This window comes from Musca vetustissima, unplaced genomic scaffold, assembly GCF_032173495.1.
Source record: "Musca vetustissima isolate MV318-11 ecotype Yass unplaced genomic scaffold, APGP_CSIRO_Mvet_v1 utg33308, whole genome shotgun sequence".
NCBI lineage: Eukaryota > Metazoa > Arthropoda > Insecta > Diptera > Muscidae > Musca > Musca vetustissima.
Genome location: NW_026876760.1, coordinates 1 through 24486, shown reverse-complemented (window position 1 = coordinate 24486; position 24486 = coordinate 1). Strand labels below are relative to the sequence as shown.

The window sequence follows — 24486 nt, the reverse complement described above, 5'->3', positions numbered from 1 at the left end:
TATTTCACTACCATACGACCAATTAAAAACAATTCGAAAATTGCCAAAAATTTAAATCCCCTTCGTTGTCTTTATATATGTGCGATCGATTTTTCTATACTATGCATTGGTGATTCTTATTCAAATTCTCTAAACCTAATAAATCAAATATTTCTATATTTCTAATGATCTTTTAATAACAGCTCATAATCAAATTCGATATTTAACTAATCATTAATTAACTAATTTGATGATGGATTTCAGTTCAGTTTGAAGTGACGAATTGATGTTGCCTTTTGCAAAATCATAAAATATTGAATGAAAACACATCGAAAACCGACCCAATTATTTTTATGCAAAACTGTAAAGAAATTTACGATTGCCAATTTTTATTTTCATTTTTTTCTAAAGTTTAAAACAAACCCCCCAAACAAATAAATCAAATATTTCATCAGAGTGTATTCAAAAAAATCACTCATAACTTTATGCAAATTTCGTCTTTATTTATTGTGTGAATGTGTAAAGAAATAAATTCAATATATATTTTAACAATTTAATTGTTTATACGCACACATACACAATAGATGGAGAGGTAGCAAAACAAATAGGTTTACAATATGCGAATGTGTGTTTAGAAAGGTTTGCATTTGGCCTGAAGAAGAAAATTCCGAAAATCGGGGGTTTCGATTAAAATATTTGTTTACAAATATTATTTTTTTTGTTGTGTCTGGCTGCCGTTTTGTTTGATTCGACAAAACGGTTCCAAAATTATGGGTCATCCTCTATTCACTCCAAATTAGCCAGCAGATGTTACCTTTCCCTTTAGCTTTTGTGGAGATTTATGTCGCTGTTGTGCGTGTGTGTGTGTAGCTTAGGTAGAGGAGGCAATGTGGCTGATGTATTTAAGCACTGCGGATTTCAGTTTGGGTCATCAGTCATCGAGCAACAGTTCAACAGCTAAAGCAACACAGCTTTTTTCCTAACTAAACTATAACACTAAAAGCCTAAGCATAAACATGAAGATCTTTGTGGTACGTGTTTATTAAAGAAAACAAAATAAATAAATTAAAAAATTATTAAAAATAAGAGCTTTTAAAAAATCAATTAAATTAAAAATAAATTTAAAAATTAAGAACTCAAAAAAAAAAAACAAATATATCATACAGAGAACATTTTCCCCTCTCTGAAGTGTAACAATTTGTGCATTGTGACAAACAAGTTCGCTATCGCTAAAGTGAAAATGTAATCGGAAAAATAATTCCACCTCAGAGGAGAGCTAATAACTACGGAGATAATCTACTCATTCAAGAATTTCGTGGAAATCATCTGTTTGAATATTCGGTGCCAAATATGGATAATTTGTGAATTGAGAATTCCACCACTACTCCCAGAGGATTGAATATTTAACCGATACATTTTCAAAAAGATTCAAAGATTATGGATATTTTATTCACCTCTTGAATAACTTATTAGAAAATAGAATTCGAAATTTTATTAAAAAAAACTCCAATATTCACCAACCGCTTTGAGGAGTCTTCACAATGGATAATACGTAGATGTCTTGAATATGAATTTCACCACACACAATTTAGAGTGAAAACATTTAATCAAACTTAAGAAAATATCACCCTGGGTCAAGCAAAAAATATTCAACATACTTGAAAAATACTCACCACTTTTAAAAAATATTCACCACATTAGGAAAAATGACCATAACAGTGAATTATACATTCCTCCTAAAAAATATCACCTTGGGTCGAAAAAAAATATTCACCGTACTTGAAAAATACTAACCACCCCTAAAAATATTCACCACAGTAAGGCATATTTGTCAAACAATATTAGGAAGAGGGTTTTAAGTCATAAGAAAAAATTATTCACCACTTTGGTAAATAAAAAAATAGGTCAAAAAGTGGAATTCACCATTCTGAACATAATGCGTTATTAACTTAAGCGAATATTTCATGAAACTAAAGAGAAAAATATTCCCCACAGTCGAAAAAAATATTCACCACACATGAAAAATATTCACCATAGTATACAAATATTTCACAATTGTGTATAATGCACACCTCTAATGTTTTATCGATTACATACCCAAGATTATTCACCACTCTAGATAAGATTTTATTCACCACGCTTGTATATGTTCTCACCATAGTAATAAATTTTATTTCACAACAGTGTTTAATAAGTATCCCACATTTTTTATCAGTAACGCACCAAAAAGTCAAAAATAAAAAATTCACCACGGTTGTAAACATTTTCACAATAGCGCATAACAAAGCCCATTTAAAATTTTACTCATTTTTTACACTATTATCCAGAAACATTCTAAATGATTTTTATAAAATATATTCACCACTTTGGTGAATAGTAATAAAATGAGTCCAAAAGCGAATACATTTGCAATTCAACTGCTATGATATTAACCCAAGAGAAGGTTTTGGTTTAATTATCATAAAAAAAACGATAAAATCGATATTCACCATGGCTAAAAAATATTTATACACATTTGAAATAATATTCACCATGGTCAAAAAAAATGCTGTTTTTGTGTCGATAACACATCCACCATTATCTATAAACATTCAAAAATGCAGAAAGAAGATTTTTATAGCAAACAAAAAATATTCACCACTGTGGTGAATAATTACAAATAGTTCCGATTGAATAAGAAAAAATTCAATTCCATTGAACAGAGAAGAAGTAATAAATGACAGAAGAGTAAATTTTATATTCACCATAGTGAATTTTTAAATTCACCATAAGGAATTTTATACATTCACCAAAGGAATTTTATATATTCACCTTAAGGAATTCACCATAAGAAATTTTTTATTTATCATAGTAAATTTTATATTCACCATAGTGAATTTTATATTCTCCATCGTGAATTATATATTCACTACAGTGAATTATAAATTCTCCATAATGCATTCTTAATTCACCATAGTGAATTCTATATTCACCATAGTGAATTCTACATTCACCATAGTGAATTCTATATTCACCATAGTGATTTATATAAATGTTTACCATAGTGAATATTATATTCACCATAGTGAATTTTATATTCACCACAGTGAATTATATATTGACCACAGAGAATTATTTTCTTAATTCACCATAGCGAATTCTTAATTTTCCATAGGGAAATCTTTATTCACCATATTCATTTATGTCATGAACCATATTCACAATCAGCACATTCACATTCAGCACATTCGCCACAGACAAAATGCATAAGAAATTCACCACAATGTATTTTATATACCTTAAATTTTATTCCACATTCACCACGGAATCAACCTATTAATTTCTTCTCATTTCCTCCTCACATCCCTTTTAGACACTTTTGGTAGCATCCACCATGGCTATGGCCTCCGCCGATGTCAGTTTGAAATCCAGTTACAACTACAATGGCAACAGCGGCTATTATGGACAACAGCAGAGCCTTATCCCCTCCTCCATCCTGAAACCCAGCCAACAATATCTTCCACAACAGCAGCAACAGCTTGGCTTCCAAACCCTGGGCTCCCAAAGCCAACGTTATATCGTACCCTCCAGCCAACAACAGTCGCAACAACAATCCATTGTTATGCGTTTCCCCATGCCTGCCGATTTCCCTGCCAATTTCAATTTCCAACCTACCTTTGCCAGCAAGCCCACCCGTCGCTACCGCCCCCGCCAACGTATGGTCAAGAAACCAATTGTAACCAAGAATTTCTTCATTCACTCCGCTCCCGAAGAGACTCAAGCCGAAATCGATGAAGAATTGGCTCAATTGCAACAACAACCCCGCAAACATTACAACGTCCTGTTTGTGAAGACACCCAGTCAGACCAACAAGGCTGCTGCCATCAATTTGGCCAAGGCTCTCAAAGAAGAAAAGACCGTTGTCTATGTTTTGGCTAAGAAGACCTCCGCCGCCGATTTGCAAGATGCCATCCAAGAGGCACCTCAACACATCAACAAACCTGAAGTGTTCTTCATCAAGTACCGCACTCCCGAAGAAGCTGCCAATGCCCAACGTCAAATCCAATCTCAATACGACAGCTTGGGAGGTTCCACCACCATCACTGATGAAGGTGTTGCTCCCAGTACTTCTGTTATTGGTTCTTTGGATGCCTCCGCCGAGGAAGAAGATGAAGAAGAGACCAAGCAACAACAATTGCAACAGGAACAACAAGCCAGCGGTGATTATGGCGTGCAACAGCCCCAACAGGTTCAATACGATGAACAACAATTGGTGAATGCCATCCAAACTGCTGCCGCCACAAATGGCGGCTATTTGCCACCCTCCAATCAGTTCTAAGAAGATCTTCGTTGTTAGATACCCCCTCTTAATGTTATTTAGTTAGTTATGAAAGCTGTTACGATGATTGATTCGTCATTACGCCCCTTAGGCGTATCCAAAGTTTAAAGCCATCTCGCTTAGGGTGTAATGAAATCGATCTGGTTTGTTAGACATTTTTTTGTTTTAGTCTAAGTTTTAGGTTAAGTTTCATTTACACATGCAAACAAAAAATCATTTAAGTTTTTTTTTTCTCAAAATCAATCACATCAAATAAAAATAATTTGAAAATTTATAAAAAATGTTTTTCTTTCGATTTTGCAAATATGTTACGATGTCTGGCGAAGAGTTCTCAAGAAAAGAATAGATTTAGGCCAACACGAATAGATGGTACTCTGGGTACCAAATGCCCCAACTCTTCATCATTTTGTTTTCATTGATTTAATGAATCGTAGCATTAATATGATGAAATGTTTCATTAAATCAATGAACTCTTCATTTTATGAAATTTGTTCATAAATTCTATGAATTCATACATTGTATAACATTTTATGATTAATTGAAATATTTGAATAAAACAATGAAATTATTTCATTAAAGTAATGAAAAGTTTGCATTGCGATAAGTACCTTCTTATACATTAACTTTAAGTTGAAGGGGGAATTTACCCAGTTAGCGATCAAATACAATCAACCGTATTTGATCGCAATGTCTTTATAAATATAAAGACTATAGACTCCAGATGCCTTCGAACCATACCGGTCTCAGTCAATTTCTAATCGAAATGGTCCATCCGTTGAGTTATATTTTCGATAACTCTTTGAGTTTATCCCTACGTGAAATAAGTTTAACGCCGTCTTATTACCATGCGAACACCACGAAATATTGGTCCTAGACCCACCTTTAAGTAAGATCGTCATATTTCGACTAGCGATCCGTCCGTCTGTCCATTATAATTTGTAAACACGGTACGAAATTTTGCATGTAGGATGGGTTCTGGCCAATGGACCAAAAACTGAATTTTTGTCTGATTTTTCTTGTCGCAAGGGGATCGGGCCAAAGGATAAGCATGCCTTTTTTGATACAGATCTTTCAATATTTAGCGGGTCAAATGGGCACTGACTTTTGTGTGAAAAATGACAAAATTAGTATTCTATGACGCATATATTTACCCCTGAAGGACATAGACCCGATAAGTTGATAATATATCCAAGAGGAGTGATTGACCTCTACATTGATACCAATTGTATTGTCGTATGTACACGGATGTGGGAGTTACACTTCAATATTTACCGGTTGTTTACGTATTCATATATTATTACCACACTAGAGGGCGGAAATATAGCGCTGATCGCTTTGAAATTTTCCATGAGGATCAAGGACAACGCCTATAATTTTCGGTGATGATCAGATAATAATATTGGGATGAAGTGGACCGAAAACCTATTTTTTGTGTTTTTCTAGTCGACCACAATTGAAAGCCGAACACCACAACCCACGGTTAAGGGAATCTGGAAAAGTAATTAAAAGAGGGTGCAAATATCGCGAAATATTTCCCAAGCTCAGAATATAGAACCACAGAAAGTTAGATTTTCGTCGAAGTTGTGTAGGGTATCATATGGTCGGTCCCGTCCAACTATATTGCTCCGCTCACTGGTTTCGGCTTAAGGTCATTGAAAATTAAAAAGATTTTTGGTTTATTTTTTAATTTATTTTTATTGTTCCAATATTTCTACACATGCTAGGTCAGGCTCTTTCGTTTATCTTCTTCCTATAGATCCAGTCATTCATGTTTGCTCTCGTTCACTTAGCTTCTTTTGATGTAATCTTTCATCTAAATCTTCCCGTTCATTGGCCGCGTACCAAATGTACGATTAAACTATAAAGAACTAAATGAAGGGCCTAGTTCATGTTGCTGACCGAACCGCTTCAGGAACCAGATTGACCAACTCTAACCAATGTGGTAGCTAGTGGCGTCGATCATAATATCAATCGACTGTGAAACATCTCGAGCCAGCATATCAGTTATTTCATTCTTTGACCGATTCGATTGCCTTCATTATTGCTAGGTTTTGGTATTGAAAAATTTAAATATTGTTAACCAAACAATTTTTCTGGTACAGTTGTGTCCAAAATATTTAGTTGATAATCGAAGTCTAATGAAGATGTAAACATGTTCCCATTAACTTAGAAAACGTGTTTGTGATCAAGTTTCCGTTAGCAGAGAGGCCACGTGGTCGGCGCAGCAACAGAGGTTCAACACCGGGAAAACGACTGGAAGCATCCTGAGCGAGGGTATAAAATGAAGAAACAAGTTAGACTCTTGATGTGTCGATGCAGAGCGGCCAACCTTTCAGGAATCTACGTAGTGAAATTACCATCGGAGAAAGAACGCATTAGCGGTGAGTGTACAATTGGTGAAGAAAGTGATGTTAATCTATCGAAACAATAGCTGTTGTGGGCTTCTGATTATAAGTGATTAACCTTGTAAAATTACAGAGGCGTCGTGGGTCTTTCGTTTAATGTAAGTTTTAACAAATCGTAATTATTTAGAAGTATTTTTTACCGAATCGAAATAAAGACCTGTCTTGGGTATTTTATTGAAGAAAAGTGATTTTAATCGAACCGAAATAAAGAGCCGTTGTGGGAATTTTTGTTTAAAAATAATTTTAGCAGAGTCGAAATAAAGAGCCATCGTGTGACTTCATATAAAGTGTTTTAACCGTGAAGAGCCATCGATGCCTAGATCGAAAGCAGTGTGAGTGATCGTGAAGTTAAGAAGCCGTCTGGGACCGCTGCCCACCCTCTTAAGAAGCATCGAACCAAATTCCATCACGTAGCCAGCAATTTGTAGTACCAACAGTCGTACCGGAGCAGTAACCGAACAGACCCAGACCTTGCTGACATCAATCTCCTCAATTTAAGTATATGGAATTTATATATCAGTTTAAGTTTATACATAAAGCGTAGTTCTCTGAATTTGAAACCTAAATCCACATCTTTTCACTCTCGTTCACTTCAGTACAAATTTTCTGTGAGGAACCCTACCTCCCGGTAGCATATCCCAGCAACTGAAGGAATCTTGTCGTTACAAAGTAAAGTACCAACAAACTTTTAAATTTTTTTCTTGAAATCTTTATTTTCTCCTTAAAACTATTTTTTTTATAAAATATATTTTAAATTCATTTGTTCGCTAAATTTTACAGTATTTTTTTTCCTCTCCTTAATATAAAATATTTGTTCGCAATGGCTTTAGATCCATTTCACGTCGCTCCCTACACTTCAATGACTAGCAGCTACCACTACCAGCCATATTGGTCAGAATCCAATCATGATAATAGGCCACACTGGCAAATACATCTGGATACCCTACAGCACAGGGTTCACCCCAATTTACAATACCAACCAAAACCTTATTGACATCATCATAGAGTGGGCCACCGGAATCATTATGGCAAGAACCCTTACCATTTTTCGTGTCGGTACAAATATGACCAGTTCCCAACCATTGGGCTTTCTTTACCGCCGTCGAGCACTTATCATGATCCATATAATCCAAATCGGCACTTTGTAAAATATCAGGGGTGCGACCCCATAGCTTAATGCTACCCCAGCCGGAGAGGGTCAATTTATCACCTTCTTTGAGGGTATTGCTGGTGGCCAATTCCACAGGTTGAGTTTTTTCATTGTAGACAATAGGTTTCGAGAGCTTGATCAGGGCAATATCATTGTGATACATTGGTTTGTTGTACAGACAATGGATCTTCACATCTTGTACTAAATATTCAGCATCGGGTTTAGTCCAATTCACAGTACCGGTAACAATTTTCAAATACTGCTGTGGCCATTCCAAACAATGAGCAGCAGTTAAAATCCATTCGGGGGAAATAATGGAACCACCACAAATATGTTCTCCAAATGTTGTTTGTATTGACACCTGGAAGGGTATGGCACCCTCGGGAACATCTGAACCACCAATGACACGGGTATCTATTAATTTCGATATGCCACGACCTTGTGCCAGTGAACTGAATACGGTCACGGCAATTGTTATGGTTAGAAATAGTTTCATTTTTTTTTTGTTTTCCTTTTTCGAAGTTCCGATTTTTTACTTCGTGTTACTTTCTTTCACTTCACTTATTAGAATGTTTGCAAATATTTGCTTAATTTTTACTTTTATAGCATGCCGGTAATTTTCTTTTAAGCAGAATGTATTGGGGCTTCACAAGAGTCCATGATAATCGTCCAATAAAAACAAACAGAACTCACCTGCTGGCCCGCCCAGATAAGGTATGTGACTAAGGAGGGTGGTGGGTTAAGGTTGTTTTTATCACACTTGAGCTGTCAAATAAAACGATTAGCATTTTTTGCGGAAGTTTTTTTCGGTTTTCACTGATAACGCCAGCATAGACTACTACTAAAACCTAAAGAAGTTCTTCCGAACAGCTTACTAATAATTGATAAGATATTTGTAAATTAGTAGTGTAGTTGGAATCGATTTGTTTGCGAAGTTTTCTGTTTCTACGTTTTTAGCATATAGACCAAAACAATAAATTAGTCATTGGCGATTTTAATACGGCTGTGATTAATAATCTACGGTTCCGAAGAAGCCACTTCAAACATTTGACTAATGGTTTGTTTATTTTTTTTGCAGGTATATCAAAGTCCAAAATGACAACAATTTTAAAAAATTTATTGTAAGTATTGAATGGATTGATAAGCCTTGAAAAAATATTCTTTAAAAAATCCACGCCTATGATAAGCCTTGAAAAAATATTCTTTAAAAAATCCACGCCTATGATAAGCCTTGAAAAAATATTCTTTAAAAAATCCACGCCTATGATAAGCCATGAAAAAATATTCTTTAAAAAATCCACGCCTATGATAAGCCTTGAAAAAATATTCTTTAAAAAATCCACGCCTATGATAAGCCTTGAAAAAATATTCTTTAAAAAATCCACGCCTATGATAAGCCTTGAAAAAATATTCTTTAAAAAATCCACGCCTATGATAAGCCTTGAAAAAATATTCTTTAAAAAATCCACGCCTATGATAAGCCTTGAAAAAATATTCTTTAAATAATCCACGCCTATGATAAGCCTTGAAAAAATATTCTTTAAAACATCCACGCCTTTGATAAGCCTTGAAAAAATATTCTTTAAAAAATCAACGCCTTTGATAAGCCTTGAAAAAATATTCTTTAAAAAATCCACGCCTATGATAAGCCTTGAAAAAATATTCTTTAAAAAATCCACGCCTATGATAAGCCTTGAAAAAATATTCTTTAAAAAATCCACGCCTATGATAAGCCTTGAAAAAATATTCTTTAAATAATCCACGCCTATTGATGTAATGGTTGTTTTGAAAAATATTCTTTAAAAAATCCACGCCTATGATAAGCCTTGAAAAAATATTCTTTAAAAAATCCACGCCTATGATAAGCCTTGAAAAAATATTCTTTAAAAAATCCACGCCTATGATAAGCCTTGAAAAAATATTCTTTAAAAAATCCACGCCTATGATAAGCCTTGAAAAAATATTCTTTAAAAAATCCACGCCTATGATAAGCCTTGAAAAAATATTCTTTAAAAAATCCACGCCTATGATAAGCCTTGAAAAAATATTCTTTAAATAATCCACGCCTATGATAAGCCTTGAAAAAATATTCTTTAAAAAATCCACGCCTATGATAAGCCTTGAAAAAATATTCTTTAAAAAATCCACGCCTATGATAAGCCTTGAAAAAATATTCTTTAAAAAATCCTCGAAAGAAAACAACAACAAGACAGTCAATAATATTTTATTAATTTTTTTATTACCACATAATCTTAAAAAAAATAACTACAATTTTTTTTCATTTTCCGAAATTTCCCCTCAAGGAGCCATAGCACAACCCTGAATCGAGGTACGAATAAAATCATAGAAGAATGAAACCTTAGCAAAAACATCTGGGAAACCATGACCACAGGGTACACCCCAGTTACCAATACCGACCAAACGTCCCTTAGAATCAACCAAAGGACCACCAGTATCACCATGACAAGCTCCGGAACCATAAGGTGGCTGGACACAGATATGACCATCATCAACATCATCGGCATATTTACCATAGATACGCTTGCATTCCTCATTGCTAATCACCTTGCCCGACAACTTCTTCAAATCCGATGGAAAATAGGTTTGGCCCACCTCCCAATTACCCCAACCGGTCATGGTTACCACTTCACCTTCTTTCAAATCATCTAATTGGGCCATGGTAATGTTCTGGGTCTTTTCATCGTAGGCAACATAGGTGGCCAATTCGAGGACAGCAATATCGTTGTGATATAATGGTTTATCAAAATTACAATGGGTATAGACTTCCGCAACTTCGTACAGCCAAGCCAAACCCATCCAGTCATTGGTACTCATGATCACCTTAATGTTACGTTTTTGTTGGCCAGCCACACAACTGGCGGCGGTCAGGACATGCTTATCGCCGATAATGACTCCACCACAGAAATGATTACCATATTGATTTTGCAGGGTAACCTGCCAGGGTGCAGAACCTTCGGCAGCTATCTCACCACCAATAATACGGGATTCAATTTTCTGTTCTCTATCGGCCTCCACCTGCTCCACTTTTTGGGGTAAATCAGCAAAACCCTGGTGGACTCTTAAGGCTTCCGTAAGAGAGGCCCCCAACACCATAGCCACCACAAAGGCTATGGTGGTGAAATTAACGAAAGACCTCATTTCGAATGGAACGTAAATTTTGAACTGTCCGATGGAATTTTTAACCGGCCAAGTTTATACTTCGTTTAACGAAAAAAAAAAATAAATATTGGATATTAGCGTATATCATAAAACGATATCGTGCAAATGATATCTCTCTCGCTGATATATAGTTTCGATATCGACAATGTATTTTTGATTTGCCTGGAAGTGCAATATAGACAAGAACTTTTATGTTCTCGTATTTTGGATTTTTTTTATCGAATTGGTTGGATTTTTATGGCGGGCCATTGTAATTTGTGTTTTTATATTATTTACCTTCGAGTGACCAGATTGTGATAAGTGTGAGGTTCTGAAATCAGTTGGAAGTAGTTTTTCGTTTGATTTGGAACTCAAGGTAAGTTGATTTGTGTGTAATCGGGAATTTGATTTGCGATTTTGGAAATATTTGTAACATATTATCGAATAGAATATTGAAAATGTTCTCTTGAGAGGTTGAAAGCTTTTTAACGGCGCATATTATTGAAAGTTAGGCATTTGTTGCCATTTTCAATAATATTCTAAAATTTTGAGACTTGTTCTAAGAGGTCAATTGAACCCGATTTAACCCATTTATCCATATAACGGTACCGCCAATTATTCGGTATTTTAGGGATTTTGTGTACGATCAGGTTCTTATTGGGTGTTAAATCTTACTTACAAAGTGTTTCATGCATAATCCGCCATATCTCTAAGGCCCTGAACGATCACAGATATTTTAAGGAAGGTATAAACAAATCGGTTCTTACTATAGGAAGATTACTTGGATAGAACCCATCCTACATGCAAAATATGGCGATGTTTGGTCCGAATGGACAGTCGGACGGAGACACACTTCTAGATCGACTCAGGTAGTCGAGATATAAAGATCGTCATATCTGGGCATTATTTTTATCTGTTTTCAGGTCGATCTAGAGGCTGTAATTATCATCCGTACACCACACAATTTTGGACGAAGAAGAGAATCTGGCCAATGAATAAGCATGAGTGTTTTTATGAAGATCGGTTAATATTTAGCGGGTCAAATGGATCAAGACTTTTGTGTGAAAATTGCCAAATTTGTATTCTATGGCGTATGTTTTTGCCCCTAAAGAGAAGTTGATAATATTACCTATTCTGATTACCATTATATATATATATATATAGTCAAGGACGATAGGCGTCGTCCTTGGAGATGATCAACTGATATTTAGGGGATAAAATGACCAACAACCTAATTTTTGTGTGTTTTGTTCAAGTCGCCATATAGGGCAGAATAAGCCGAACATCACATGGGGAAGGGAATCTGGTCAACTAATTAGAATGACTGTTTTGATCGGTCAATATTCAGCGGGTAAAATCAACCAAGACTTTTCTGTGTAAAATGGGAAAATTTGCATCTTATAGTGTAAATATCGCCCCGGTAAAAATATTCGGAAAATATGCCGAAATAGTAGCTGTTGATCTCTAATCGGTTAAGACGGAGCAATAATCGTGAAATATTGCCCAGTCACGGAATATTGATCCGCAGAATGTCAGCATTCCACGGTGGTTGTGTATGGTATCATCCGACTATACTGCTCCGATACGTACTATGTCCGATTCCTTTGTTTATCGCGTTCCTTTAGATTACTAATTCACAAAGTAGTTCGACAGCGATGATGGCTAAAGACGTAGTCTATTTTTTCTCTTTTCGTCAGTTATTTTTAATGATTATTACGATCTCACACATCTACTCACGATTTAGTTCCGATCAACACTGCTTTAGATCCAATTGTTCATTTTTGAATCTCTCTCTCTCTCTTTCATCGTTATTTTTGTTTCATTTTTTCGCTCACATAGTTCCGTGTTGATTCATTGATGGAAGAAAATAGTAGACAAATTGAGCAAAGATGGAAAAAATTGATTTTAATTTAGTACGTTATTCCGAAAGTACAGAATTGAACTGCAGGATGATGAACACAAAATAATTTTTTATTTTAGTCTACTTTATTTTCACAAATATTGATGCTTCTGAAAAACGAACGAGAAAGAGAAGAAGAAAGAAGAATATAGAAATAAAGGAACGAGATCAGAAAAAGAAACTAAGGAATTGAACCTAGTTCCTATCGTTCATTTATGGGAATAGTTCCAATGAACTAGTCAGAATTAGAAATAAATATACTCCTTGTAGACGATTTTGAATATAGATATACGATTTGACATAACGCACATATGGAGGATCCGCAAAACTTTAGTTATTATGACATTCTATCTGCATTTCCAACTGTAATGACTTGAACGTTTACAGAAATACTTTGAGTTTCCCAAGATCTCGAGATCTTGAAAAGGGTTTATATAGGGTAATAATTAATTATTCGGAGATAACTCCGTAGTCGAAGTGGAGTTAAAAAAAAGTTATCGAAGTCTAGCCAATTAAGTTCGATTCGGCAGCCCTGGACAAACAACATAAATAAAGGGTGGAATTCCAAACCTCCGTTTTTTTGTCTTCTGAAATTATGTGGTATGGCCCTTGATATTGCGAAAACTAAACGATATCCTCATTAAAACGTCGAACCCCATTTTTGATATGATGATTACGCGGTCAAACGATTTTCTCCTTTTCTGATGGGAACATAGAAAATAACTGTCCTCTCACTCGATTATGAGTTAGTTTAGTTATCATGTTTTTTTTATTATTTATTTTACCTAAATAGATGATTGGTTTGCTGTGGTGATGTGATGGGGCTGCCATCTATCGGTGCATAGAAACATCCTTGAATTTTTGCAGTGGTTGGCATCCTTGCTCATTTAGTGTTATATTTTCCCTCTGGGTGGCGCTGTCATGTTAATGCTAAGGTTAGGACATACCCACCGAAATCAAAAGGTTTTTTCGAAAGGAATTTGGAAAAAAATGTGTTTCCAAACGAATTCGGTACGAATTTGGATTAAAATTATTGAGAAATTCGGAGGGAACTTTAGATTTTCTGAGAGAAATCGTTCGGAATTCGAAAGAAGAACGGTCTATGTTTACTTCGTATGAACATCACAAAAAAAAATCCACCACCAATTATTCATGTTGGATATTTTTTTCGAATTTCTTAGGAAAACGTGCATAGTTGGGGTAAAAAAAGCAGGAAAATGTGGAGAAATTCTAAAGGAAATCTGCCCAATTTCTAAGAAAATTTTAGAAAAATCGCCAAATTTCTAAAATACAGAAAGCTTGGAAAATAATTCTAAAATTAGAGTCTTCGTAAAAAAATTAGCTGTATAGACTACCAGGCGTCTTCACGTGTATTTCATTTGTGCGCATAAGAACAAGTTAAACTTTCTCCTTTATTATAGGCCCTAGCAGCATTTTTCAACCAATGACGATGTTGTTTCACACTTCGGTTTCTGAGTGAATACATTTTTGTTGAAAATTGTCAATATAGTTACATGTTATGAGAGTCCCAGCCGATTCGAGGTATTTTGAAAGTTCTTAACTGTATTTTTCAACCGATGTGATAATGTTTGGTCATTTCGGATTTCCGAGGATACAAATCTGTAGGAAACACATATTATTTACTAGGTTTCTATTTTGACACAGCCTCAATAAAAGTGACCCGAAAGATTTTACGTATTTTGAAGATCTTTACTGCAAACACTAGCAATACGCAATGTGAGAGAAAATTATCAGGGAAAACGTGACCGTGAGCAAATCGAGATGAACAGGAGTCAGAACGAAGTCCGGAAATTTTACCAACGAGTAAAACACCAAAGCGAAGGCTAAGGTGCGGGAAGAAGAAGTAAACCTGGTGACAGATACAGACAGGAAAGGAACATTTTACAAATCTTCTGATATGAAAAAGTGGCGGCGAAGAAGATACCCCAGAACCAATTAGAGATGATACTAAAGATGTGGTCAGAGTAGCAATTAGTGCAAACGTGGACAGAAATGGCAACCTGTACACCAAACAACACATGTTACTCGTCTACGCCGATCAAACTGATGGTATCAACGCGCAAGACGTCCAGTAGACTCGGCCCAACTCTGGAACATTAAAACTGCAGCTTCGAGGTAGTGAATGATTTTATATACCTCGTCACGGCCATAAACAAAACTAGTAACATCAGCTTTGAAATCCGGAGAAGAATAGTAAGTAAGCAATTCAAAAACAAAATCACCTCTCGCCAGATCAAATGCATACTCTACAAGACGCTGATACTATCCGTGCTGTTGTACTGATCTGAAGCATGGGTACTTGTGCAAGCAGATGACGCAGCTCGTGGAGTGTTTGAGAGAAAAATTCTAGGTCATATTGTGAGAATGGATGAGGATGCCCCAGCACAAAAGGCATAAAAAAGGGAGCCAACTGATGCTTCGCGCAGAAGGGGAAGGCCACGAATTCGATGGAAAGATCAAGTAGAAGACAACATATCGGAACATGGTCTTTCATATTGGAAAAGCTGCACACAAAATCATCGCGCTTGGAAATCTTTCACATTGGCTCAGTAGTTCCTTTAAATAATTATTTCGATTAAAATTTAAAGTGACCTTAAAATGTAAAAAAAAAATCCTTGCGATCGCCTCATATACCAGTCCATACTCATAAACGAATTGTTTACCATATTTACGAATATTTCATCAGCTAAATATGATATGTATTTTTTTGGCTTGTTCTTGGTAAGCGTGTGATACACGAACGATAAAACCAAAATAAATACAAATTTGGAAAATCATTACTGCTTAACTGGCCAGCCAGAGCTGTAAAGATTTTGGAGTAATTAACGATAATTGTTGACAAAGGGCAACAACAACAACTGGGAAAACCCACTAACATATTGGCCTAATCAAAATTATTTTCATTGTATTATTGGTCAGTTCAGGGTATCGAATATAAATGGTTTATAACCTCTGATAGCCTGAACACCTTACCAAAACAAAAAAGTATTGGCGGCGGCATTTTCTCTCTGAACCACAAACGCATAAATAACGGATCGTAATGTCATTAATGGCACATTATGGCCAAAACAACGACGTTTTGCTGTTAGAAGAATATAACAATTTTACTTCGTCACCAGTATTTCATTCAAATAAAGAAAAAAATGCAATCGGTTAATATCGTCGGGAGGGCCATAAAGGCGTGGTGTCATTTATCATTGGCCATTTTTATCATACTCAGTGCTAGGAGAGTCGAGGGCAAGCGGATTCACCCTGATTATAAAAATCAAGCAGAAGCTAACATGGAAGGCCGTATTGTGGGCGGTGAGGTAGCCCCGGTGGGGTTTGCACCCTATCAAGTCTCCATCCAATCGATATTTGGCTCCCATCTCTGTGGCGGGGTAATTATCGACAATGAATGGATATTAACGGCCGCCCATTGTGTACAAGACTACCCACTCGATGTGTTGCGTGTAATATCGGGCACCAATAATTGGCGACAACCTGGAACTGTAAGTCTGTTGGAAGTAGCCATACCCCATTGTCGTCACGATCAACCGGAATATCACAATGATATTGCCGCGGTGCATCTGGATAAGCCGCTGGTCTTTGATAATTATACCAATAAAATTGAATTATCCCGAGAGGTGCTGAAAGAGGGTGACATTATCACCATGACCGGCTGGGGTGCCATGCGTCTCAATGGTGAACCTCCAGAACTTTTACAAAAATTAGATTTTAATTTTATACCCCATGAAGAATGCCGTCGTCGATGGGATTATGATGAAGGTGTTGGTGTGGGTCATATTTGTTCCATGACCCGTGAAGGTGAGGGGGCATGTAATGGAGATTCTGGTGGACCACTGACATTTAACGGTAAATTGGTGGGCCTTGTTAATTGGGGTGCACCATGTGCTAAGGGTAAACCGGATATGCATGCCAGTACGGTATATTATTATGATTTTATACAATTGGCTTTAAATCAATGTACTAGGTTAAGGGGATGAGGGGGGTAGTATTTATTTAATAACTTTTTTGTATCTGATTTTTATAGAAAATAAATTATTTGTAAATTAAATAAATTTTTTTATTAAATAAAACCAGACGCGATTTTTGTTAAAGAATATTTTTTCAAGGGTTAGGCCTTGAAAAAGAGTTCCTTAAAAAATCCACGTCCAGGTCAAAGGTCATTGACCCCGGATACCTGTTCAAGGTCATTGACAACGGATTACAGGTCATTGACCCCTGATTAAGATCAGCGACCCCCGATTAAAGATCATTGACCCCGGATTAAGGCTTAATCCGTTTTAAAGGCCATTGATACCGGATTAAAGCGGATCAATGTCATTGACCCCGGTTTAACGACCTTGATTCGGGGTCAATAACCTTTAATACGGGGTCAATGACCTTTGACCTGACCATGGATTTTTTTTCATATTTTTTCAAGGCCTACCAAAGGCGTGGATTTTTTAAAGTATATTTTTTCAAGGCCTACCAAAGGCGTGGATTTTTTAAAGTATATTTTTTCAAGGCCTACCGAAGGCGTGGATTTTTTAAAGTATATTTTTTAAGGCCTACCAAAGGCGTGGATTTTTTAAAGATTCATTTTCACAGCCTACCAATGGCGTGGATTTTTTAAAGATTCATTTTCAAGACCTATATAAGGCGTGGATTTTTTAAAGATTCATTTTCAAGGCCTATATAAGGCGTGGATTTTTTAAAGGAGACATTTTTCAAGGCCTATCCAAGGCGTGGATTTTTTAAAGGAGACATTTTTCAGGGTCTATCCAAGGCGTAGATTTTTTAAAGTATATTTTTTCAAGGCCTACCAAAGGCGTGGATTTTTAAAAGAATATTTTTTCAAGGCCTACCAAAGGCGTGGATTTTTAAAAGAATATTTTTTCAAGGCCTACCAAAGGCGTGGATTTTTAAAAGAATATTTTTTCAAGGCCTACCAAAGGCGTGGATTTTTTAAAGTATATTTTTTCAAGGCCTACCAAAGGCGTGGATTTCTTAAAATATATTTTTTCAAGGCCTACCAAAGGCGTGGATTTTTTAAAGTATATTTTTTCAAGGCCTACCAAAGGCGTGGATTTTTTAAAGTATATTTTTTCAAGGCCTACCAAAGGCGTGGATTTCTTAAAATATATTTTTTCAAGGCCTACCAAAGGCGTGGATTTTTTAAAGTATATTTTTTCAAGGCCTACCAAAGGCGTGGATTTTTTAAAGTATATTTTTTCAAGGCCTACCAAAGGCGTGGATTTTTTAAAGATTCATTTTCAAGGCCTACCAATGGCGTGGATTGTTTAAAGATTCATTTTCAAGGCTTATATAAGGCGTGGATTTTTTAAAGTATATTTTTTCAAGGCCTACCAAAGGCGTGGATTTTTTAAAGTATATTTTTTCAAGGCCTACCAAAGGCGTGGATTTTTTAAAGTATATTTTTTCAAGGCCTACCAAAGGCGTGGATTTTTTAAAGTATATTTTTTCAAGGCCTACCAATGGCGTGGATTGTTTAAAGATTCATTTTCAAGGCTTATATAAGGCGTGGATTTTTTAAAGTATATTTTTTCAAGGCCTACCAATGGCGTGGATTTTTTAAAGATTCATTTTCAAGGCCTACCAAAGGCGTGGATTTTTTAAAGTATATTTTTTCAAGGCCTACCAATGGCGTGGATTGTTTAAAGATTCATTTTCAAGGCTTATATAAGGCGTGGATTTTTTAAAGTATATTTTTTCAAGGCCTACCAATGGCGTGGATTTTTTAAAGATTCATTTTCAAGGCCTACCAGTGGCGTGGATTGTTTAAAGATTCATTTTCAAGGCTTATATAAGGCGTGGATTTTTTAAAGATTCATTTTCAAGGCCTATATAAGGCGTGGATTTTTTAAAGGAGACATTTTTCAAGGCCTATCCAAGGCGTGGATTTTTTAAAGGAGACATTTTTTCAGGGCCTATCCAAGGCGTGGGTTTTTTAAAGGAGACATTTTTTCAGGGCCTATCCAAGGCGTGGGTTTTTTAAAGGAGACATTTTTTCAGGGCCTATCCAAGGCGTGGGTTTTTTAAAGGAGACAAAGGCGTGGATGTTTTAAAGAATATTTTTCAAGGCCTACTAAAGCCGTGGATTTTTTTGAAGAATATTTTTTCAAGGCCTACTAAAGCCGTGGATTTTTTTAAAGAATATTTTTTCAAGGCCTACTAAAGCCGTGGATTTTTTTGAAGAATATTTTTTTAAGGCCTACTAAAGCCGTGGATTTTTTTGAAGAATATTTTTTCAAAATCCACTCCTATTTTAAGCCTTTATTAAAATGGTTTTTATACAAATTTCCATGAAAATAATTTAATTTTTTTTTAAATAATAAAAAAAAAAAATTCAAAACACACGCAAATATTTCAAAACAATATTAATGGTACCTAAACAAAACATTCTTATCGTTGCAGCAACAACAAAAACTGGTCAGCAGCGACAGTAGACCTTATCAATGGCAATCCGGCAAGCAGAATAAGTCATTAAAAAAATTTCAAATCATAAACAAGCGAAGCAATAAAATCGATATACAAACGGTCATTCGATCCTCACGACCAACAATTAATTGCCCATAACTTGGGTCCAATATAGATATTATATCAGATAAAATAAAATCAAGTACATAATATAACTCAAAGTTTGTTCTTGAGGTGTCTGAACAAATTTTTCTGAATTTGCAGCTGGCAGTTGGAGTCGTGCTCCAATAACCATCAAAACATATTTAAGCGAGCCATATCGCGCTCGTAACATTCAAAAAGAAGAGTTGTCATCATGAAAATAAGTTTAGTATCCGTTATAGTCCTGCTGATGGTGGTGTATTCTGCCAAGGCGGTGCGTTTGGTGGGTGGCACCAATGAAACCGTTCAGTTCGGGCAGGAACGAATTGTGGGTGGCCAGGTGGCCGAAGTGGGTTTTGCAAAATACCAAATATCTTTGCAAGGCGCATTCGGTGGCCATATGTGCGGTGGTGCCATTATCGACAACCGTTGGGTCCTGACTGCGTGCCATTGTGTGGATGGCTATAACCCCGCCTTCTTGCGTGTCATAACCGGAACAAATGTTTACTTCGAACCTGGAGCCGTTTATGAAGTTGAAGAATTCTATTGCCATTGTAATTATGATAATCCCACATATCACAACGATATTGCCCTGCTGTACCTGAAGGAACCCATTGTCTATGATGAGTTGACCCAGCCAATTGCTTTGCCTGTAAGCCCTTTGCAAGATGGTGATGAGGTGATTCTAACCGGTTGGGGTGATAACATTCTATGGGGTGGCACTCCCGATAATCTCTATAAACTCTATACGAAATTTGTCACCTATGAGGATTGTTATGAAATATTTGGAGGAGTTCCAATGTTGGATGTTGGCCACATCTGTACATTCACCAAGGTTGGCGAAGGTTCGTGTCATGGTGATTCTGGCGGGCCTTTGGTCAGCAATGGCCATTTGGTGGGCTTGGTTAATTGGGGTTTTCCATGTGCTACTGGTAGCCCTGATGCTCACTGTAATGTCTATTTCTATTTGGATTGGATTCGTAAGGCTATGAGCCAGAAATGTCGTGATTGTCACTGCAGTGCCAGTAATTATCCTTTTCCAAATAAGGAAATTGGAGCAACTAATTATTAAGTGGAACTGTTGTTTTATACTATAAAATAAATATGTCAGAGGGTTTAAAAATATTTTTTCAATGCTTATCATAGGCGTGTATTTTTATACCCTACACAACTATATTGTCAGGGTATTATAGCTTTGTGCAGACCCAAGATTTTGTAACGCCGCGAAATATTGGTCCTAGATCCACCTTTAAGTATCTCGACTAGCTGAGTCGATCTAGACATGTGTGTCCGTCCGTCTGTCCATTATAATTTGTAAATTGCATGTAGGAAATTCACGAAATTTTGCATGTAGGATGGGTTCTGCCCAATGAAGACCCCTATTGTTTTTGGTAAAGATCGGTTAATGAAATGGACCAAATACTTAATTTTTGTCGGCTTTTCTGGTCGCTCCAGAGACCGCAATTATGGACCGAACAACGCGAAATTTTACATGGAGAAGGGGATCGGGCCAAGGAATAAGCATGCCTGTTTTGATAAAGATCGGTCAATATTTAGCGGGTCAAATTGACCCTGAATTTTGTGTGAAAAATTGCAAAATTTGTATTCTATGGCGTATATATTTACTCTAATATTTACAGGTGCTTACATACTCAGATATTATTTAGCAACCCATTACCACACTAGAGGGTGAAAATATAACGCTGATCGCTTTTAAATTTTCCATGGGGTTCCAGTTATGGTAAAGGACAACGTCTATAATTTTCGGTGATGATCACATAAAAAAATTGGGATGAAGTGGACCGAAAACATATTTTTTTGTGTATTTCCGATTTATAGGCCACAAGCCGAACATCACAACACAACCCAAGGTGAAGGGAATCTGGATAATTAATTAGCAGGGCTGTGCTGAAATTGGGAATATTCGGAAAATATGACAGTGTAAGGAAGAGGTGCTGTTGATCTCTAATCAGTCAAAAGAGTGCACGAAGTATTGCCCAGGCTCGAAATAAACGTCCGCAGTAGGGTATCGTATGGTCGGCCCCGTCCGACTGTACTGCTCCGCTCACTGGTTTAAAAATATTTTTTTAAAGCTTTACATAGGCGTGGATTTTTTTAAAAATATATTTTCAATGTAAGATATTATTTTAAAAAATCCACGCCTATAATAAGCCTTGAAAAATACTTACTTAGTAGGCTAGCTACAGAAGGGTTGTTCCATAAGCCGAGCTTTTTTAAGCTCGGCTTATGAAACTCGGCTCGGCTTATGGTCTTTGAGCATCTCCTCCAATTTGAAAGACCACGTTCCAAGATGTTGTTTTCTACTTGGTCTTTCCATCTAATTCGTGGCCTTCGCCTTATACGAGAGCCATCAGTAGGCTCGCTTTTATATGACCTGTGGCCACCGTAGTCGCTGCCACTCATTACGACTGACTATGTCGATGTCCGCGTATAAATTGTAAAGCTCGTTATTCATTCGACGCCGATATTCACCGTCGACGCAGATCGGCCCGTAGATCTATGGGAGAATTTTTCTTTCAAACACCCCAAGAGCTGCCTGCTTGCTCTGCGTTTGGTCTGGCGGGATGTGGTCTTGTTTCTAAACTGCTTACTAAGACCATAGTAGTGCTTACTTAGACCATAGTAGTATCTGTTGGCCATCACTATCCTTCTCCGTATTTCAAAACTGATGTCATTCGTTTTATTTATGGCGGTACCAAGGTATATACAATTTTTAACTATCTCGAAGCTGTAGTTCTCAAGTTCCAAAGTTGGTCCGAGTCTACTGGACGTCTTGCGCGTTGATACCATCAGCTTGGTCTTCTCTCCGTTTACTGCCAGACCCCCTTTGGCAGACTCCTTCTCAATTTGTTCGAATGTGGCTGTTACCGGTCGCAATGTTCGACCAATTATGTCGATGTCATCGGCGTAGACGAGTAACATATGTTGTTTGGTGTACAAAGTGTCATTTCTGCTCATCTTTGCGTCTCGTATGACCTTTTCCAGCACTATGTTAAAGTTATCCTGCATAATCGTATTAATTTTGCAGGAATGCAGAACGTAGACATGGCTTTAAATACCTCTGAACGAATAGAGCAGTCGAATGCGGTTTTATAGTCGACGAATAGGTGGTATGTGTCGATGTGTTTTTCGTGGGTCTTTTCCAGGATTTGGCGGAGAGTGAAAATCTGGTCAATGGTGGATTTGCCAGGTCTGAAGCCGCATTGGTATGGTCCAATGATGTCATTGACCATTGGCTTCAATCGTTCACACAGCACACTGGATAGCACTTTATATGCGATTTGCCTGGTCTGAAGCCGCATTGGTATGGTCCAATATTGTTATTGACCGTTGGCTTCCGTCGTTCACACAGCACGCTGGATAGCATCTTATATGCGATGGGAAGGAGACTTATTCCTCTATAGTTGGCACATATCGTCTTGCCTACTTTTATGCACGGGACACAGGATGCGGAGGTTCCAATCATTGGGCATGCATTCCTCTAGCCAAATTGTACAAATGAGCTGGTGCATGCTCCTGACTAGCATCTGACCACCAGTCTGGAATAGTTCGGCTGGTAGCCCATCGGCTCCTGCTGCTTTATTGTTCTTTCTCCTCTCTCCTTTTCTCCCAATAGTTCTCCATCGCATTACATGTCCCTACTGTCCGCAGGGTTGCCCTATACGCTGCGTTTTTCATATCAGTAGCATTACGACACTACTGATCGTACCATGGGTTTCTTGGTGGTAATATTTGGTGTCCAAGTATTGCTTTTGCTGCAGTTTGTAGGGAGTGGGCAATTATCTGCCACTGTGCTTCTATATTATTATCGGGACAAGAAGTGCTTTCGTCAAGCAGGTGGGTAAGTTGAGCGGAGTAAACCTCGGCTACCTGGTGTGTTTGCAGCTTCTCGACGTCGTGTTGTGTCCTGTTCCGTGTTGTGTTAGATCACACTTTTGCTGCAACATTAAGACTAGTGCGAACCTTGCTACAAGGTAGTGGTCCGAATCGACATTCGCACCTCGGATCGATCGGACGTCTAAAACACTGTCTGTTCCGTCTATCACAACATGATCGATTTGCTTTTTCGTTGTTCGATCGGGACAAATCCAAGTGGCCTTGTGAATATCGAGATGCTCGAATCTAGTGCTGCTAACTACCATGTTTTTGCTGCCGGGAAGTCAATCAACCTCATGCCGTTGTCTAATGTTTCTTCATGGAGGCTGAATTTTCCGATGGTGGGGACAAAGATATTTTCCCTTCCGATTTTTGCATTATAATTTCCTAGCAGAATTTTAATGTCATGGCCAGGGCAACGGCAATATGTTGTTTCTAGGCGCTCGTAAAATATGTCTTTGGTCTGTTCATCTTCGGTTAGAGCATGGACGCAAATGAGACTGATGTAGAAGAACTTCGCTTTTATGCGGATTATAGGAATTCGATCATCTACTGGAGTGAATCTGGAGACCAGGTCTTTTAGTCTCCTGTTAACCATAAATCCACAGCCAAATTCATGTCTCGTTTCATGGCAGCTATAATACAGTGCTTAATCGTCTGATTTACTTACGCCTGTCCCTTTCCATCGCATTTCCTGTAAGGCAATAACATAGGCTTTGTACCTCTTGAGAACATCTGCCAAAGCGAACACTGCGCCTATCCACGCCTATGATAGGCCTTTAAAAAATCCACGCCTATGATAGGCCTTTAAAAAATCCACGCCTATGATAGGCCTTTAAAAAATCCACGCCTATGATAGGCCTTTAAAAAATCCACGCCTATGATAGGCCTTTAAAAAATCCACGCCTATGATAGGCCTTTAAAAAATCCACGCCTATGATAGGCCTTTAAAAAATCCACGCCTATGATAGGCCTTTAAAAAATCCACGCCTATGATAGGCCTTTAAAAAATCCACGCCTATGATAGGCCTTTAAAAAATCCACGCCTATGATAGGCCTTTAAAAAATCCACGCCTATGATAGGCCTTTAAAA

The 24486-nt window shown here is 37.0% G+C and overlaps 5 protein-coding genes across 5 annotated transcripts; 3 read left to right on the top strand and 2 right to left on the bottom strand.

The window, feature by feature from the left end:
- Positions 1-3568: 3568 nt before the first annotated feature.
- Positions 3569-4346, top strand: LOC133321315 (uncharacterized). Its single transcript, XM_061530408.1, has one exon. The coding sequence runs from the start codon at positions 3581-3583 to the stop codon at positions 4295-4297; it is 717 nt and encodes a 238-aa protein (XP_061386392.1). The 5' UTR covers positions 3569-3580; the 3' UTR covers positions 4298-4346.
- Positions 4347-7565: 3219 nt separating this feature from the next.
- LOC133321314 (chymotrypsin-2-like) lies at positions 7566-8348 on the bottom strand. The gene has a single exon (XM_061530407.1). It carries the CDS (start codon positions 8346-8348, stop codon positions 7566-7568), a length of 783 nt encoding a protein of 260 aa, XP_061386391.1.
- Positions 8349-10150: 1802 nt separating this feature from the next.
- Positions 10151-11011, bottom strand: LOC133321313 (chymotrypsin-2-like). The gene has a single exon (XM_061530406.1). The coding sequence runs from the start codon at positions 11009-11011 to the stop codon at positions 10151-10153; it is 861 nt and encodes a 286-aa protein (XP_061386390.1).
- Positions 11012-16075: 5064 nt separating this feature from the next.
- On the top strand, positions 16076-16918 carry LOC133321312 (chymotrypsin-2-like). Its single transcript, XM_061530405.1, has one exon. The coding sequence runs from the start codon at positions 16076-16078 to the stop codon at positions 16916-16918; it is 843 nt and encodes a 280-aa protein (XP_061386389.1).
- A 2792-nt stretch (positions 16919-19710) lies between these two features.
- Positions 19711-20568, top strand: LOC133321309 (chymotrypsin-2-like). Its single transcript, XM_061530402.1, has one exon. The coding sequence runs from the start codon at positions 19711-19713 to the stop codon at positions 20566-20568; it is 858 nt and encodes a 285-aa protein (XP_061386386.1).
- The last annotated feature ends 3918 nt before the right edge of the window (positions 20569-24486 follow it).

Coding starts and splice junctions, on each gene's coding strand:
- LOC133321314 (XM_061530407.1), bottom strand. CDS start 8,348: ATGAAACTATTTCTAACCATAACAATTGCCGTGACCGTATTCAGTTCA.
- LOC133321309 (XM_061530402.1), top strand. CDS start 19,711: ATGAAAATAAGTTTAGTATCCGTTATAGTCCTGCTGATGGTGGTGTAT.
- LOC133321315 (XM_061530408.1), top strand. CDS start 3,581: ATGCGTTTCCCCATGCCTGCCGATTTCCCTGCCAATTTCAATTTCCAA.
- LOC133321313 (XM_061530406.1), bottom strand. CDS start 11,011: ATGAGGTCTTTCGTTAATTTCACCACCATAGCCTTTGTGGTGGCTATG.
- LOC133321312 (XM_061530405.1), top strand. CDS start 16,076: ATGCAATCGGTTAATATCGTCGGGAGGGCCATAAAGGCGTGGTGTCAT.